This window comes from Tympanuchus pallidicinctus, unplaced genomic scaffold (genome assembly GCF_026119805.1).
Source record: "Tympanuchus pallidicinctus isolate F22 unplaced genomic scaffold, pur_lepc_1.0 scaffold22, whole genome shotgun sequence".
NCBI lineage: Eukaryota > Metazoa > Chordata > Aves > Galliformes > Phasianidae > Tympanuchus > Tympanuchus pallidicinctus.
The window spans coordinates 24,241,405-24,257,055 of NW_026294739.1; the positions used below are offsets into that span (position 1 = coordinate 24,241,405).

The following is a 15,651-nucleotide window of genomic DNA, read 5'->3' on the forward strand; positions in this document are numbered from 1 at the left end:
CCTTTCCCTAGATCTGTTCAGCACATTGCTGCCTGTCTTAATTTTATTAGGAAGCATTTGCCTTTTGTCTCTAGATGGTTTACAGCATCATTTTCTGCAACGTGATACATTTTCGAATAAGTGCCTTTGTACTTTTGTCTTTGCAGCTTGCGTGCTTGGAGGGTTTCTCCATATATTCAAGACAACCTCATTACACTCCTCAGTATTTCCTGTTTCTATTCTGACAACAGTTTTGTTGCTATTTTTCTGTACCTGTCCACTATCTTTCCATGACTACACGGCAGAGTATCTTTGTGGGATATACAGTACAGTGGGATCCTGATCCAGGACAAGGCTTTCAGGGCACATTAGCAATACAAATTCTGATTGTGGTGTGTATTTATTTGAAGAGCGACAGGATTCAATTACTGCTCCCCACGATCATTATCCAACAGAAGTCAGAAATCTACTGCGTGTCTGTTCAGGGCGCAGGCCCTTGGGGGCAGATGCTGTCTTCTGCTTGGTGCAACACCAAGCACACAGTGGGTGCACAAATGCACAGGAGAGAAAGAACTGTGCGGTGACCAGAATGCCCCCAGTAATTTTCCTATTTTGTTTTCCACTATAAATCGAACAGAAGGACAGACACGAGACCTCAGCAACGTGTAGATCTCGTTCCCTGGAATGTTTTCTTTCATCTGTAATCGCTTCATCAAAATCCATAAATCAGCTAGTTAAGACTAAAAAGCACAAGCATGACTGTAATTTGTGTCTTCCTGCCCAGTGTTTCTTTTGGCACACAAAGCACCAAACCTTTTCCTGAAAGGGAATTTATGGTGACACTGGGAAAGGATTCGGTGAAAGTCGACAGAAAGGTCCACAGCATTCCTGATCTCACTTCCATAATCCCTGCTTCCTCTTCATTCGTCACAGAAGATTGAGAGAGCATAACAATGGTTTGTAGTGCTGTGGCTACTCTGGAAATCACAAATATAGAATTATTTTCCAGTGCTGGATGCTGCTAGCTCATAGTTGGCACAGGCAGGCCAGGAGACCTCATGAGAGAAAAGACTTACTTGAGATGCCAGCACTGCAGCCCCTGCCACGTGCCCTGCTAGCAGCAGAGCTGCAGGGATTAGCATTCTCTCAACCCTGTGCCACAGTGACTGCTGACACCTGTCAGCACGACTGTGCTACAGCGCCTTCAGCTGCTGTTGTCAGAGAGATCACAGGGGCTGCAAAAATCCCATCCATCGGCCCTAACCTGGAGCAGCTTGATTTTCCAGGATAGGGGGGAGCTACCGAGCTGTGCTGAGCCCCTGGTGGAATGGCAGGGAGGTGCTGGTCGGTACCACAGAGGGGGGCACTGCCAGAAGCAGGGGAGTCAAAAGGCTTGGCCTGGTGAGCCATACCTCTGCTGCTTTCCTTGAATTCCACAGGGCTGGAGGGGACAGGCAGACCCTGCATGGCTCTGCCCGTGTGGCTCCAGGAGAAGGCTTTCATTGTTTCGTGGGAGAGCGGGCTCCAAGGACTCTTTTCTGTCTCATAGCAGAAGTAAATGCAATTGCTCAAAATCCTCAGATCAGGGAGAGAGGTGAGGTTCAGGAGTCCTGGCCGTGTCCCATGTCCTTACATGCTGTGACACAGAAAGAGCTCGATCACATTGCTCGTGAAATCCTAATGAAATGAGTATCTTAATCAAAGCGTGTTGCTCTGTCAACTCGTCTCAGCCCAGGAAGCAGCCGTCCCTATCTCCCTCTGCAGCCTTCCTACTGCAGCCGTGCTCACGGCGCTGGCCGCATGACACCGTTCCCTTGCACAGCTCCCTCTGACCCGTGCTGCCTGGGGCGAGCTGCTGCCGCTGGGCCTCACACGATTATTTTTATCTCCCTTTGTTTGCCAATAAAATCCCCTCCCAGTTTTACTGTTTTCCACTTGACACACGGATTTTTCTCATGTGCGTTTCCTTCTCTTCTGGCCAGGGGTGGAGGGCAGGGAGTATCCTGGATAACCTCACGTGAGAGGAATTTCCACGTGCTTTTCCACCTGAGGTGAAGCAGCCTCTAAGATGAGGCACGGTTTGGCTGCAGAGCCCCATGGCCCCAGGGCCAGCTTGCAGCACCAAGGCTGGCACCGGCAGGGTGCTCGTGCTGCTCGCTCACTGGATCACCTGTGGGATTCCCTGTGGCAGGGAGCATTGCCCGTGGGGCTGGGATATGCCATCCACACAGAACTAGAGAGGCTGGAGCAGTATGCCCAGGAGAACCTCATGAGGTTCAAGCCAAATGTCGTGCTATCAGTACAAGCTGGGGGGTGAAAGGATAGAGCACAGCCTGCCCAAAAGGACTTGGGTGCAGGGATGGATGGCAGCTGGACACGAGCCAGCGCTGTGCCCTCAGCCCAGAAGGACAACCGCATCCTGAGCTGCATGAAAAGCAATCGGGCTGGCAGGACGAGGGAGGGATCTGTTCCAAGTCAGGCTGGAGGAGCTATGAGAACCAGATTGAGCTATGGGTGTCCCTGTTCAGTGTAGGGAGTTGAGCCCATCTAATTCCACGATTCTGTGACCTCTCCTGTGACACAGAACAGCAAGGGGCTTGCGAGTAGCTGGGGCACGAGGGGTTCATAAAGGTCTCCTGCCGTAAAGAAGGGCGCCTTTGGGCCCTGGCGTTCCTCCGGCCCGCCAGGGGGCAGCAGCGCGGCGGGGCTGGCGCGGGGCAAGCCGCTGATGGCGGGATCTCTTCTCGCGATAAAAGCTGCAGCGCCGATGGGGGTGGGGTGGGCGGGCAGTGTTGTCGTCACTTCCTCCTGCGCCGCGCGTTACTTCCTGGCGGGATGGCGGCGAAGCGATCGCGGGCCGCAATGGAGGAGCAGGAGAAGGCGTCGACGCGGAGCGACGACCGCGAGCAGGCGGTGAACCGCTGGGTGCTGCAGTTCTACTTCCACCAGGCCGTGGCGGCCTACCGCGCCGGGCGGAACCGCGACTTCCGGCAGCTCCGCGATGTGATGCAGGGTGCGGGGCGGCGGGCGCTGGGCGGGGCGGGGCGGCGCTGGGGGTACCGGGCCCTCCGTAACCCACCTCCATAACCCACCTCCATAACCCACCTTGTCCTGCAGCGCTGCTCGTGCGGCCCTTGGAGCGGGAGCCGGCGGTGGCCCAGATGCTGCGCGTCATGCAATTCCTGTCGCGGATCGAGGAAGGCGAGAACCTAGGTGGGTCCCCGCGGGGTCGGTCACCCGAGGTCGGGCGCTGCCTCTGTGGGTTTATGCCCTCCTGGAGGGACTTTTCCCGCTGTAGGTGCCCCGCCCGTTGTTGTTATCGGTAGTTCTAGAATTTGTGATTGAACAGAACGCTTCTGTGTCTGTTTCTGAAGCCGTGGGCTGTGAATTTTTGCAGATTGCACCTTTGATAAAGAGACAGAGCTCACTCCTCTTGAGTCAGCAATTGGAATCCTGCAGCTGATTGCAAAAGAATTCAGCGTGCCTGAAAAGAAGATAGAATTCATCCACAAAGTACTGAAGGAAGCTGTAAGACCTTTTCTAATAAATACCCTGCTTGTGTCTTGTTCGTGTAGTTTTCTGTGAGCAGCAGTAATTGTGTAACGTGAGAACTGTCATCATTAGCAGTGTGTTGGCTGCAAATGCATATCTTCAGTGTGTGTGTGCCTTCTTACTGCTTACCCTAGAACTGAATGCTAGGTTGCACTGAGAGCCAGGGGGTTTACCTCTGTGCCATGGTGATTATTGCTTGTGCTTTCTAGTTGGAAGTAGAGTTAACCAGTATCGACAGATAAATGGGTCTTTTTTTCTCTCATAGGCTGTTATTGTCTGCATAAAAAACAAAGAGTTCAGTAAAGCTTTGGCAGTTTTGAAGAGACATATGGAGAAGGATACTGGAAACCAGGTGAGTTGGCACCTGAACGAAAGATGGATGAGGGCTGTGACAGCTCACGGGTTTTTATGGGGTATCTGTGACTTCTACCACAGCCATAAGTTTCACTGCGAGGCAAGAACCTTGGGTAGATCTGAGAAAGAAGAAAAAGTAGAGGTGGTGAAATGAAATGAGCTCTTGAAAGATGAATTCTTAGCACTGAGCATTCTCCAGTCTGTTGGTTGTCACTCCATAGTGACACGTTCCCTCATTCATTTTTTGCCCCACGACAAAATCAAGCTTACATGCTAGAGCAGGAGCTGGCAAGGAGGCCCCACTCCTGTTTGTATGCAGTGTACTGCCTGGGGCACTGGAAGCAAACAGGATTGCTGAACCAGTTAGATCTCCTGTTCCAACTTTTTCCTTAACTTAAGTCAGTGTAAATTAGTTGTGCTTACACAGCATCCAGCAGGAAAGGCACTCACAGCCACTTCCTCAGGTTATCACCTACAGGCCCAATGACTATTCAGAGCATTTTTGCCTCTTCCAGAAGAAGAGGACTGAGTTGCAGACTATCATCCGGGAGAAGAATCGTGCTCATCCAATAATCAGAGACTTCTCATACGTGAACTTCCAGCAGTATATGTTTCAGTTCCTGAAGGCCTACGTGGATACCTCAGAGCCGCTGCTGGTAACGGTGTGTGTCTGCCCTGCTCACCTGCTTCCAGCCCTGGGCTGGCTTCTGCCCTCACGTGCAGTAGGACGGGGCATGAGATGGAATCCTGGGGAGAATGCTCACCTTTCCACAACACAGTCCAATACAGTAATTTGGCTCGTACGTGTGAAATTGTTGCAGAGTTCAAGTAATTAATAGTGGATGAAATCTGCAGTACTACAGATCTGTTTCTGTAAGGTTTAAGCAGTTGGAGATGCTTTTCAGCTGTTACAGGCTTTAGTTGGTAGGCATGAGCTCTGTACGTAGCGCTCGGTGAACTGCAGGTAACAGCTAAAAATGCCCTTAGAGCATAAAGTTGAAAGGTGTTGCAGTGAATTATCAGGGTAATGGTTACATGCTTTTTTTTTCCTATTAAAGATGATGAAGAGTCTGAATTCGGAACGTGCTGAAGAGCCAAAGCGCTCATCAGTGATTCCTGAGCCTCCAAGTAGGACAGAAGACCAGGAAGAAGCTTACGAGCCCTTAAGGAGGGTAAAACACTCAGTGGGAACTCTGAGGCGTGCAGAAACTGCAAGAGATGTGGCGAGAGCTCCAAGCCACCCTGAAATGGCAAAGGACCCGACTGGAGCTCCAGAGCATGTAGAAACAGGGAAAGATGTGGTGAGAGCTCCATGCCATGCTGAAAGTACAGAGGATTCACTAGGAGCTCCAAGATGTGCAGAAACTGCAGGAGATGTAGTGGGAGCTCCAAGTCCCCCTGAAATGACAGAGGACCTGCGAGGAGCTCCAAAGCGTGCAGAAACAGCCAGAGATGTGGTGAGAGCACCCAGCCCTGCTGAGAGTGCAAAGGACCCAGCGGGTGCTGCAGAGCATGCGGACACAGCGAGAGATGGGAGAGCTCCCAGCCCTGCTGAAACTGCAAAGAACCCGTCAGGAGCTCCAGAGTGTGCGGACACAGTGAGAGCACCCAGCCCTGCTGAAAGGGGAAAGGACTCTGTAAAAGCTCCACAGCACCCAGAAACAGCCAGAGATGTGGTGAGAGCACCCAGCCCTGCTGAAAGGGCAGAGGACACAGCAGGAGCTTCCGAGCCTGTGAAAAGTGCCAGTTACCCAGCGGTTCCTCAGCCTCAAATAGCAGCTGTTAAGAGCTCGAGAGCTTTTTCAGTGCCTATGGAAGTATCTGAACAACCAGCAGCCGCAGCTCCAGTGCATGCAGGAGTGTCCTCCAGGGATTTGGAAAGGTGGGCGGAGAAAGCTGGCCCTGTGTTGTAGATAAAAGTGGGCTGTGCTGGGTGGCCTTGGCAGTGTCCTTAAGGAGGGTGGGCGGAGGGGTTGGGATTGACTTCTTCAGTAGCTTCTGTTTGCACCATAGAGTCATAGGGAATTGGTGAGGGGCAAGGCATGGGGAAAAGGCTGATATCAGTGAGGTGGAACCATGTAGGTGAAATACTTACAAGCTGCTTAGTTTTGTCTATTTTGTAGGAGGCCCTTTAGAACTGTAACCACCTACGGGATTTCTGTTCTGAGAGAAGCTTTCAAGATGCTGACCAGCTCCCCGGATTCAGATGCACTCTTCAACAAACTGGATGAAACAGACTTACCTTCCCCCCAGCAAATGTCTCCTTCTGTATCCCACAGAACCAAGAGACGGAAAGAAGAGAAGAATCAAGGTTCTGAGACCATAGACTCTCCTGAAATACCCCATAAGAGCAAACGCTTGTTTACCATAAGCAAAATGGTCATGGACCAAAGCAGCCAGTGCAGCAAGTCAAGTGAAAGCCCAGACTCTTCCCAGGAACGAGTTGTATCTTCTGCCTATAGACCTGTTCAAGAGTTGTCTGACCAGCCTGTATCTGCTGAAAGGTTGAGTATGAAGCCTGTCTCTTGTGCTATGATCAAACCTGCAGCCAGTATTTTCACGTAGAATTACTTTACCAGTGTGAATGACAAGAAACCTTTCTTTAATTCAGTACGAGTGTATTGGCCTTCCTTCTCCACCAGCATGTGTAGTAAACTGTTGTTATAACTTGCTGTTTGGTACTAGAGGTGGCAGTGCTGCAGCAGCAGTCGCTCAGCCAGTGCCATTAATGTTGACAGGTGTTTCTGACAGCCTCGTGGTGGGGGTGGCCTTTGTGCCCCTTGAGAAGTAGAATCTCAAACTTTTTTTTTTCTGAAACACATCTGGCTAAAGCTCTCAGTTGCAGCTTTCTGACTGTTTCTGGAATTTGTTACTGCTTACCTTATAGCTGAAATTATAGCTGTGAAGGAGGTAGAGGGATTTTAGATTTTTAATTTTTGTATTTCCTATGGAAAACAGCGAAGTGTGCTCACTGGAAGAAGTCTGAGATTAATACTGGTGTGAGACTCCTAAGTCAAGTCTCAAGAGTATCTCCTGCAAGCCATAGCAAGGGTGTGACAGCTTCCTGCTTCAGTTGCTGTTCTTCAGTTAGCAGACAGCAGTAATACTTTGGACCTCCAGGAGTGAAACTGGAAAGATTGTTTGAGGACGACTTTGTGTTCAGGAGGAGAAATAAATCAGTTTCTCATGGTTTCCTGGCTGAAGACTGCTAAGAACCTAAGGTTTAGTTTTTGAAGGTAGACAGTACAGATCTTTGTATAGCATTTGGAGACATGTTGTCTTGCTCTGAAACACCAGGGTGGCCTCAAGCATCACGTGCTATGATGCAGTGTGCATTAGTGTGAGAGGTGGTGAAACCTCTCAAGTGCCTTGCCCAAGGCTAAGCTTAATGAGCAGAGGTGACACTGAGACTCTATTTCCATCCAGCTATATGGGATGTGACAGCCATGCATGAGCTTCAGGAAGTATTCCTAAAGTGCCTAACTTAATTTCACTTGTTTGTGCTTGAACCATGGCAGCAGGTAACAGCACTGAGGCACGTTTCCTCACAAAGGCTCTTCTGGTTTAGCTGCCCTCAGTGTTAGTAGTGGAAACTTCCAAGCGATGCCTAGAAATACTACAGGCTTCCTGCCCTGAGCTGTTGTTGAGTTAGTGCTGTATGTGGTGGCCTGCAAAGCTCAGTGCTTGTTGGTTTACTGGTGCTGTTAATGTGAGGTTGTTGGGCTTTGCAAGTGCAGATTACAAAATACAACATGCCACTTCTTGAGATAGAGCTGGTGGCTTCCAGCAGGGGCTCTGAAGGACTTAACCCCACTTTGGGGGGAGGGATGCAGGGGGGCTTGTTCACACATTGCTTTGTGATGCATTTTTCTGCATTACTTGCTGTGCTCTAGCTGGCTCTGCCCTCGCCATTAGCTGAAGTAAGTGCTTGCCTGCTTTCAGGTCCTCTAGACCAAGGTGGAACAGTTCATATTGTGAAGAAAGAAAAGACAGCTGGAGTGATGAAGATGAGCTCTTTGCAGATGCAGGTATGAATTTTCTGGTCTAGCTACCTCTGTGGCTACGTGCATGGCTTGGCTGGCACTGCTAGTTAGAAGGAGGGGATGAGGGTCCAGAATGCCTAATTCCAGCACAGAGTACAGCCTCATTGTGGGTACATGCCCCTGCTCTTGATATACTGACTAGTGTAAAACAAAGCCAATAAGCCAGTCTTATTGGGAAGCTTTCCAGAAAGTAGACAGAGTTTAGAAGAGAGATACTGTAGAAAAGAGAGGGATAAATTGATGTAGTTTCATTGTGTGTCGTGGGGTTTTTGCACTGTGAGCAGCTGCAGAGCTCGGCGGTTAACAAGGCCGTCTCTTAGGAATGTCTGCCCTGGCACTGCTTTGATACCCAATGTAATGCCCTTGTTTTGCTTTTCAGCATTAACTGAGACGAGCAGCAACAACTCTACAGTCTATGGTTCCAAGAAACAGGTAATGAGTTATTGCAGCCTTTCTGTAAGGTTTGAAATCAGAACACGTCTGCAGAGAAAAGCAGTTATGAAATGGTTGGAAATGTTGGTGAGGACACTGGTGCAGTGCCCTGCAGCAGGCTGAGCTGCTGCCATGCACACAGGCTGGGCTGGAGAGTGGTTCTTGCTGAGACCTTGCAGCCCTGAGGCATGGTTAGCTGTCTGGGTCTTTGTGTTTGCAGAGCTGGTGTGAGTCTGTCCTTCAAAAACAGATTTGGTAGCTGGTTGTGGTTCTGTGCCTCCTGCATGTCAGGTGTTGGGTATTTGAGTAAAGCTGCTCTTCCCTGGTGCACAGCATACAGAAGGTTTGTGAGCACTGGAGAGGTTCAGCATCTTGTTCAGGTGAGGGACACATGTGAGGCAGCCGATTCCTTCCAGCAGCTCCAAATAACTGTCAGCCTTACGTGTGGGTGAATGGCTGCTGGCTCTTGTGCAGCTGTACACAGGGCAGTGCTTTTGTGCTTATGATTGCTTTCTGCAGTTCTGTTTTATTTGCCTCCCATGCAAAAATTCAGCTGACTTGACCTTGCAGTTTTAACTGCCTCTGTGCAGCTGTGTGGGAGGTAAGCACTGAGCGCTCTGTATCTCTGCTTGCTGCTGCATCAGTGGACAATTCCTCTTCTGTGATTAGTGTTGTATTTTGGAGGCAGAACCACTGGAGTTTGTGCTGGAGCTTGGCGTTATTCTTATCTTAGTTATGAGAGCTCTTCTACAATGAAGGGATTTCTTGGGTGTTTGTGTGCTTTTGACAGAACAGTTCTGCCTTTCCTCCATGTCCCTGGCACAGACGATAAAGGAAAGCTAATTAGGAAGGAGATGCTCTGCAGCGAGCTGTGCTGTGCAGCTCCCTTGTGAAGCTGTGCTCTGAACTCACAGAATGCTGCTTACCTGCTTTTTTTAGAAATGGACAGTGCAGGAAAGCGAGTGGATCAAAGACGGCGTGAGGAAGTATGGAGAAGGGAGGTGGAAAACCATCTCTGAGAAATACCCCTTCCAGAACCGCACCTCGGTGCAGATCAAGGATCGCTACCGGACCATGAAGAAGCTGGGCATCGCCTAAAGCTGCGGCCGTCCTTAGTGTCAGTGTTCTTGTTCTTTAAGGTTGACCATAGCAATACTAGCAGCAAAGCTGCGGGGCGCTTCCCTGATGTGTGTGGTGAGCCCCTCTGCACTGCTGTACCACAGGCTGCTGCAGGTGGTTCTTGTTGGATGTGGTTTCTAAGGAGCCTTGTGTCTCGAGCTGTAGCTGCAAGGTTTACGTCTTCTGCAGCTGGCAGAAGCTGCAGTTTGAATGCATGTGCTAGGAAATGGCCTGGATTGGGACTTCTTCCTACCTGACAACTGCAGCCAACCCGATGGGCTGCTGAGATGTCTTCTGTTCTGCCATTTGACAATATCTGCATAACTGTCAGTGGCTGTTTTTATGTTTAACTTGTCTGAACTATTTGAGTTTTGTTTCGTCTATTTGTACTCTCTCCTTTGGAGAGGCAACACAGTCCCACAGTTTCTGGGAAGAGCTTTAGCTAAGGCAGTTTTTCTCCCAGAAGTATTTTTCTAGCCTGCAGGTGGGACTTTCCCTCCCTTCTGAAACTTAAGCAACTGGTTTTTTGGTTTTTTTTGTTTGTTTGTTTTTTTAGTAAAAATTGGTCCCATGTTAAACAATCTAGTGCTTAATGATGTTGATTGTGACATTGTCTCCTTCCTGGTAACAGCATCCTGTATGCAATCTGCAAGCATGTGAACCCTGAGGGCACTGTTTCTTGCCTTCAAATGACTGAGTGGTGTCTTCTATAAAATAAAGTTCTTTGCTGATGAGTTTCAAGAGTTGCAATATATGAATTTGTGCCTCCTTGGTAGCAGTGAGGCAGTTTGGAGCGCTGGCTGTGTGGTGACCAGTTTGTTTGCTGCCTGAACCTGCTGTGATGTCAGCAGCAGGGGGGGGGAGTGGAACAGGGGTGCTCTGAAGGTGTGAAGTGCCTCCTCACAGGCACTGAAGTCTCATGGCTCTGAAGCCAAAGGGGCATTTCCTAAAAGCTGTGGGGTGAGAGTAACTGCTGTAGAAACCCTAGAAATAATGGGAAGCCCAGCCAGGCTTCTTGCTTTTTTCAGTTGTTCTGTAGCCTCTGGACTTACAGCTGGGGGCTTCGTGTGTGCTGTGAGCCAACGCACAACAGCTAGGCAGTGTGCAGATGTACCCTACACCAGCACTGTGGGGTTGGATCTGGAGGGTTGCTGGAATAGCATGTACTTCCACCCTCTGATCTGTTCACTTCTCCAGTTTCTTTTTTTGGAAGAGGTTTTGTTTCCTTTTTGATCGATGCTCTGGGCTCACTGAAGCAGCTGTAGAGTTAGTGCTGTGTAGCAGACTGTTTGGAAACACCTGCTTTCCCCTCTGCCCTTCAGCACTGATGGAACGAGCTTCCCCTGCCACCTGCTTGTGGCTGTGCATTTCCCTCTGCTGCTGTAACACTGCTTGTGCTGGAACAGCTGCAGGTAGATGGGAGCACTCTGAGCTTGCAGGGGCCAGTTCTGGACTTGGTGAGAATCATGCAGTGGGGCAGGAATCACCAGTGTAATTAATTGCCTTGCTCACAAGTACTGGCATCATTTGTCTGCAAGCAGAGTGAGTCTGCCTGGGACCTGGACCAGTGCTGTGCAGACAGGAGATGCTGCTGGTGATTGTGGCGCTTTGCAGCAGCCTTGGCCCTTAGCAGAGGGGTTTGGGTGGATGGGAAAATGAACAAAGCAGACCAAGTCTGGCCGTGCACCAATATCACCTTGAGTGGAGCCGGCTCCTGCCGAGCAACACCGTGCAGCAGCACAGTTAATGATTGATAACGCCGCTGCCTCGGCTCGGTGCTGCTGCCCAGCTGGAAGCAGCATGCTGCTGCTGGTGCTCCTGGTGCTGGGGCTGCCAGGTCCTGCTGGGTGCCCCAGGACTGAGCCCCTGAGCGGGACCAGCGATGAGCCCCTGTTCCGCGGTGCTGACCGCTATGACTTCGCCATCGTCGTCCATGCTGGCACCACTGAGTGCTTCTGGCAGTTTGCACGCCAGAGTGGCAATTTCTTCTTCAGCTTTGAGGTGAGTGCTGTGGGACCCATCCTGCTGTGAGCTGGTGCTTCTGCCAATGGGTTTGGCATTGGGGAAATGGCTGCCTAGCTGTCCTCGGGGTGGAGGGGAGGGGAACATCCTTGGTTGTACCAGGGAATGGCTGCAGTAACTTCAATGCCTGGTCCTAGGGCCTGAGCTTTTTTTTTTTTTTTTTTTTAAGGCAGTTTGCCTTCTCTTCATCAATCCCATCTACTATTTTCAAACACGCTGAAAACGAGGAGTACGTTCAGAGTGAGGAGGTGCAGGGTGCTCTGGCTGTGGTGGCCCTGTACCCAGATGGAGCTCGCTGGGGCAAGCTCAGCGCTGCAGGAGTGCTGGGCTGGCTGGAGGCCATTGCAGGACCTCAGCTTCCCTCTGAGCTGTGGCTGGGAGGAGTGCTGAAGGTCTCAGGTGCAGCCGTATCAGTTTGTCCCTGTGCTCAGTCCCCTTCCCACGAGGGGGATCGGAGCCCTTTAATCTCCTGTTTACACTGCTGGCTGAAGGAGCGTGGGGACACAGCTGCCACCACCTCGTGCTTGGCAGAGCAGCCACACAGTGCTCGTGTGGGAACAGCCCCAGCACGTAGCACAAGCCCAGCCGACCCCAAACATGCTCTTGCTCAGCCCCAAAGCCAGCAGACAGCTGGGAGCTGCTCTGCAGGGCTGAGAACATGCTTGGAGCCTTCTCTCCCCTCCGGGGACCCCTGATAGTGACCCAACCCAGTCCCCTACCTCTCTGTGAGTGCCAGCAGCACCATGGGCAAGGACAAAGAACTGAGAGGTGACCCTTCTCAAGGCTGTGGGTTTTGTTTTCCTTTCATGTGTAGCTGGCAGTGGCAGGAGGCATTTAATGCTTGGGTGCAGCCAGCACCCTCAGCTCCTGCTCACGACCAAGCAGAAGGAAACTTACTGGACTCCTGTTTTCCCAAGAATGGGGCACAAAAGACCCTTAGGTGATGCCTCCCTAAGGACAGGGGTCCCCTTTGGGCTGCGTCCCAGCCCTGCTGATGGGTGTCTCCCACCTCCAGGTGCAGCGGGCGACAGGCATTGCCAACAGCAGGCACATCCTGGCCACAGCAAAAGACCCCAATGGCTTCCAGCTCGGCACCTCCCAGGATGTGCGAGGACAGATCAACTTCCTGACCAAGGAGACAGGTCCCTGCTGCCCGTGTCCCCCGGGGCTGGGTGGGCTCTGTGGGTCCCCATAGTGCTGATGTGTGCTGTGTGGTCATGGTGCCCCCCCTGCCAGCACACATCAGCATTAAGTGCTCGAAGCAGCGCTGCCAGCTTAGGGAACAAAAACCTCTCCTTCCCTCTGCAGGTTTCTATCAGCTCTGCCTGGACAATGGGCAAAATCACTTTGGCTTTATGCAGGTGTATCTCAACTTTGGTGTCTACTATGATGGCTTCAACATGGAAAAGGAGCAGACAGAAGAGAGGAAACAGCTGAATGACACGTTGGATGCCATTGAGGTAAGTGCTGCTTCTGCCACAGAGTGCTTCAAAGCAGCGCACGGATCAGGCTGATGCAAAAACAGGCCAGAACTGAATGCAACAGTGTGGCCTCCAGCAGCACCCCGTGGCAGGGATGGGCAAGTTCCTCCTCAGGGACCAAGGAAGGACATTTGTCCCTGCTTGATGTGCTGCTGCCTAACTTGGTGTTGAACCAAGCTGGTGGCTCAGTGGATGTTCCTGCAAGGGTTCTGCCAGTGCTCTGCCAGCTCCTCAGCAGCACAACCTGCCTGAGCACGGCTGGTAAGCACCATTCTCTTCTCCTCCTGGGCTATGTCTGCAGGACAGCATTCAGAAACTGTACATCCGCATCTTCCACATGTGGAGGTTCTACAACTTTGCCCGGATGAGGAAAAGGGCCGACTCCTTCCTCCTCGAGTCCAACTACCACTACGTCAACTGGTGGTCGATGGCTCAGAGCTGCCTAATTGTCCTCTCTGGGGTCCTGCAGCTTTACTTCTTGAAGCGTCTCTTCAACGTGCAGAGCTCTGGGAAGCCGAGGTGCTGACAGCTCCCTGGCACAGCACAGCCCACAGGAGCAGAGCCCCACCTGCACTCACCCGCAGCAGTGACTGCTTGCCTGCTCCTCTGCATCAGCCCCCCTGCTTTCCACAGAGCAAGAGGAGAAAGCCCAGGTCCTGCCCTGGGGAGGGGGTGGTGTAGCTGGAAGCAGAGCTCACTCACCTCCCACCTTTAACTGAAATTACCTTTAGGAAAAAAATACAAAAACCTCGATTTTGTGTTAGTGTGTCTTTGCCAGCTTTTAGTGTTTCAATCTGCCCCTTTTGCCTAGAACCCCGTTTTATGAAATACCCATGGATGGTACCCATCCTTCTTGTGCCTGCCTGGATGGGATGACAGCAGCCCTGCCTCCCTCCTGTGTGTCGCTGCCTGCTGCACCAATCCCAGGCTCCCAAATGTGCAGCCAGGCCTCAGGACTGACGCCCTAAGGTGCTGCATGAGACAAGAGGCAGTTAAAAAGAAGGAACAGGCTTTATACAATCACAACAGCACAGCTGGTGCCTTCTTGTGCTCCCAGCAGCAGAAACTGCTCCCAGCTCCTGCTCTCTCCTTGGGGTGTGCTCCCTGCAGCTCCGTGTGCTGCTACCACCCATGATGCAGGACAAGTCCATTCTGCCCAGGCGTGCTTGTGGCTCCTGAGCAGTTGTGCTGCCCTAAGTCAGTGTGTCCTCACTGCGCACGTACTCCCCGACATCCGCCTGGTGAAACACCACAATGGCCATGGGATCCACCTTCCGGCAGTCCTGGGTGGATTTTGCAGCTACTCCAAACCCCTGGGGAAGAAGGGAGAGGGAGTGTTTTGCAGCCCAGTACCCATTCCCTTAGAGTGGGAAGTGTTGGGGAGGCCACTCACCAGTGGGATGTCAGCCATGGAGTACACCACCACGCCCTGGTACTGTGCTGTGTTCTCCGTGATGCGGCCCAGGCCAGACTTCAGCACATGGTTGCCATAGAGGAAGGACTGCTCTGAGTCTGGCTTCACCCACACTTTATACTAAGAGAGAGGCAGGAGTCGGTGAGCTGCCAAAAGGGTGGCACTGGGAACAAGCAGGTGCTGGGGGGGTGTGAAACATCCCACCTTGGCATAAGGTGCAAGGAAGTCCAGGGCAGTGACGCTGAGCCGGAACTTCTGTGTCTTGGTGAACTTGCCAAAGCAGGTGCCCAGTGCCACCAGGCTGTCCCGTGGGATGCTTGCAGCACCCTTCAGCAGCTTCTCGCTGTGGGGAGATGGATGGAGAGGCTGCAGGCTGGGAGGGCTGCATGGGCTCATCCTGGGTCCCACAGCCCCAACCCCAGCTCACCTCACATAGTAGACACGGTCACGGTGCAGACGGAAGCAGTAGGTGCCATCGGGCCGGTCCACCAGCAACTGGATGTTCTCGCCAATGCTGCAGGGAAAAGCTACATCAGATCCGTCCCTGGTGTTCTCCCAGAGTCCTCTGGTCCTCCTGGCTCCTTCTGACCCATCTCTCTCTTTCACACCTCATGAGGTTCATCAAGGCCAAATGCAAGGTGTTGCATTTGGGTTGGGGCCATCCCAGATACATACATAGAGTGAGGGAAAAAATGTGTAGAAAGGAGCCCTGCATAGAAGGACCTGGGGGTCCTGGTAGACGGAGTGCTTAACACAAGCCAGCGGCGTGCACTTGCAGCCCGGAGAACCAATAGTATCTTGGGCTGCATCAACAGCCCAAGACGGGTGGTGCCCATCCCTGGAGGTGTCCGGGGCCGTGGGTGGGCTCCCGGCAGCCCGAGCTGGGGGGCACCCGGCGGCAGGGGAGGAGCAGGAGGTCCGTTCCAACCCGATCACGCTGCGATTCCCTCGGCTCCCCTTGTGCCACCACTGCCTGCACCCGTCCTTCGCCCCATCCATTCCCCGTCAGCCCCGCCGTTCCCACACACGGCACGTGCCGCGCCTCCGCTGCAGCCCCGGGCCCTCGTTCCCCCGTCGGTCCCACCGCTCCCCCGCGCCGCTCCCGCACTCCCAGCCGCTCACTATCTCCCGAGCTTCTCGAACACCGCGCGCGTCTCCGCCTCCGTCAGCGGCCGCATCACCGCACTCCCCACACGCGCTGCAGCGCCGGAAGCGGAAGTGGCGGTATTGCGCCGGAAGTGCCTGCGCCGGGGCC

At 52.4% G+C, this 15,651-nt stretch overlaps 3 protein-coding genes across 4 annotated transcripts; 2 read left to right on the top strand and 1 right to left on the bottom strand.

Moving 5' to 3' along the window:
- Positions 1–2,785: 2,785 nt before the first annotated feature.
- On the top strand, positions 2,786–10,220 carry TERF2 (telomeric repeat binding factor 2). 2 transcript variants are annotated; one of them, XM_052685771.1, is made up of 10 exons: positions 2,786–2,992; positions 3,097–3,192; positions 3,377–3,507; positions 3,797–3,883; positions 4,401–4,547; positions 4,944–5,767; positions 6,009–6,389; positions 7,828–7,913; positions 8,308–8,360; positions 9,300–10,220. In XM_052685771.1, exons 1-10 carry the CDS (start codon positions 2,815–2,817, stop codon positions 9,456–9,458), a joined length of 2,142 nt encoding a protein of 713 aa, XP_052541731.1. In that variant the 5' UTR covers positions 2,786–2,814; the 3' UTR covers positions 9,459–10,220. The 2 variants fall into 2 exon arrangements, with proteins under 2 accessions (XP_052541731.1, XP_052541733.1); XM_052685773.1 differs by having other exon boundaries at positions 6,165–6,389.
- A 115-nt stretch (positions 10,221–10,335) lies between these two features.
- On the top strand, positions 10,336–13,727 carry TMED6 (transmembrane p24 trafficking protein 6). Its single transcript, XM_052685778.1, has 4 exons — positions 10,336–11,480; positions 12,517–12,643; positions 12,810–12,961; positions 13,284–13,727. The coding sequence occupies exons 1-4, from the start codon at positions 11,226–11,228 to the stop codon at positions 13,506–13,508; spliced, it is 759 nt and encodes a 252-aa protein (XP_052541738.1). The 5' UTR covers positions 10,336–11,225; the 3' UTR covers positions 13,509–13,727.
- A 247-nt stretch (positions 13,728–13,974) lies between these two features.
- Positions 13,975–15,642, bottom strand: NIP7 (nucleolar pre-rRNA processing protein NIP7). Its single transcript, XM_052685779.1, has 5 exons — positions 15,519–15,642; positions 14,824–14,910; positions 14,601–14,739; positions 14,376–14,516; positions 13,975–14,295 (listed from the first exon to the last, which is right to left on the bottom strand). The coding sequence occupies exons 1-5, from the start codon at positions 15,572–15,574 to the stop codon at positions 14,176–14,178; spliced, it is 543 nt and encodes a 180-aa protein (XP_052541739.1). The 5' UTR covers positions 15,575–15,642; the 3' UTR covers positions 13,975–14,175.
- Positions 15,643–15,651: the final 9 nt, after the last annotated feature.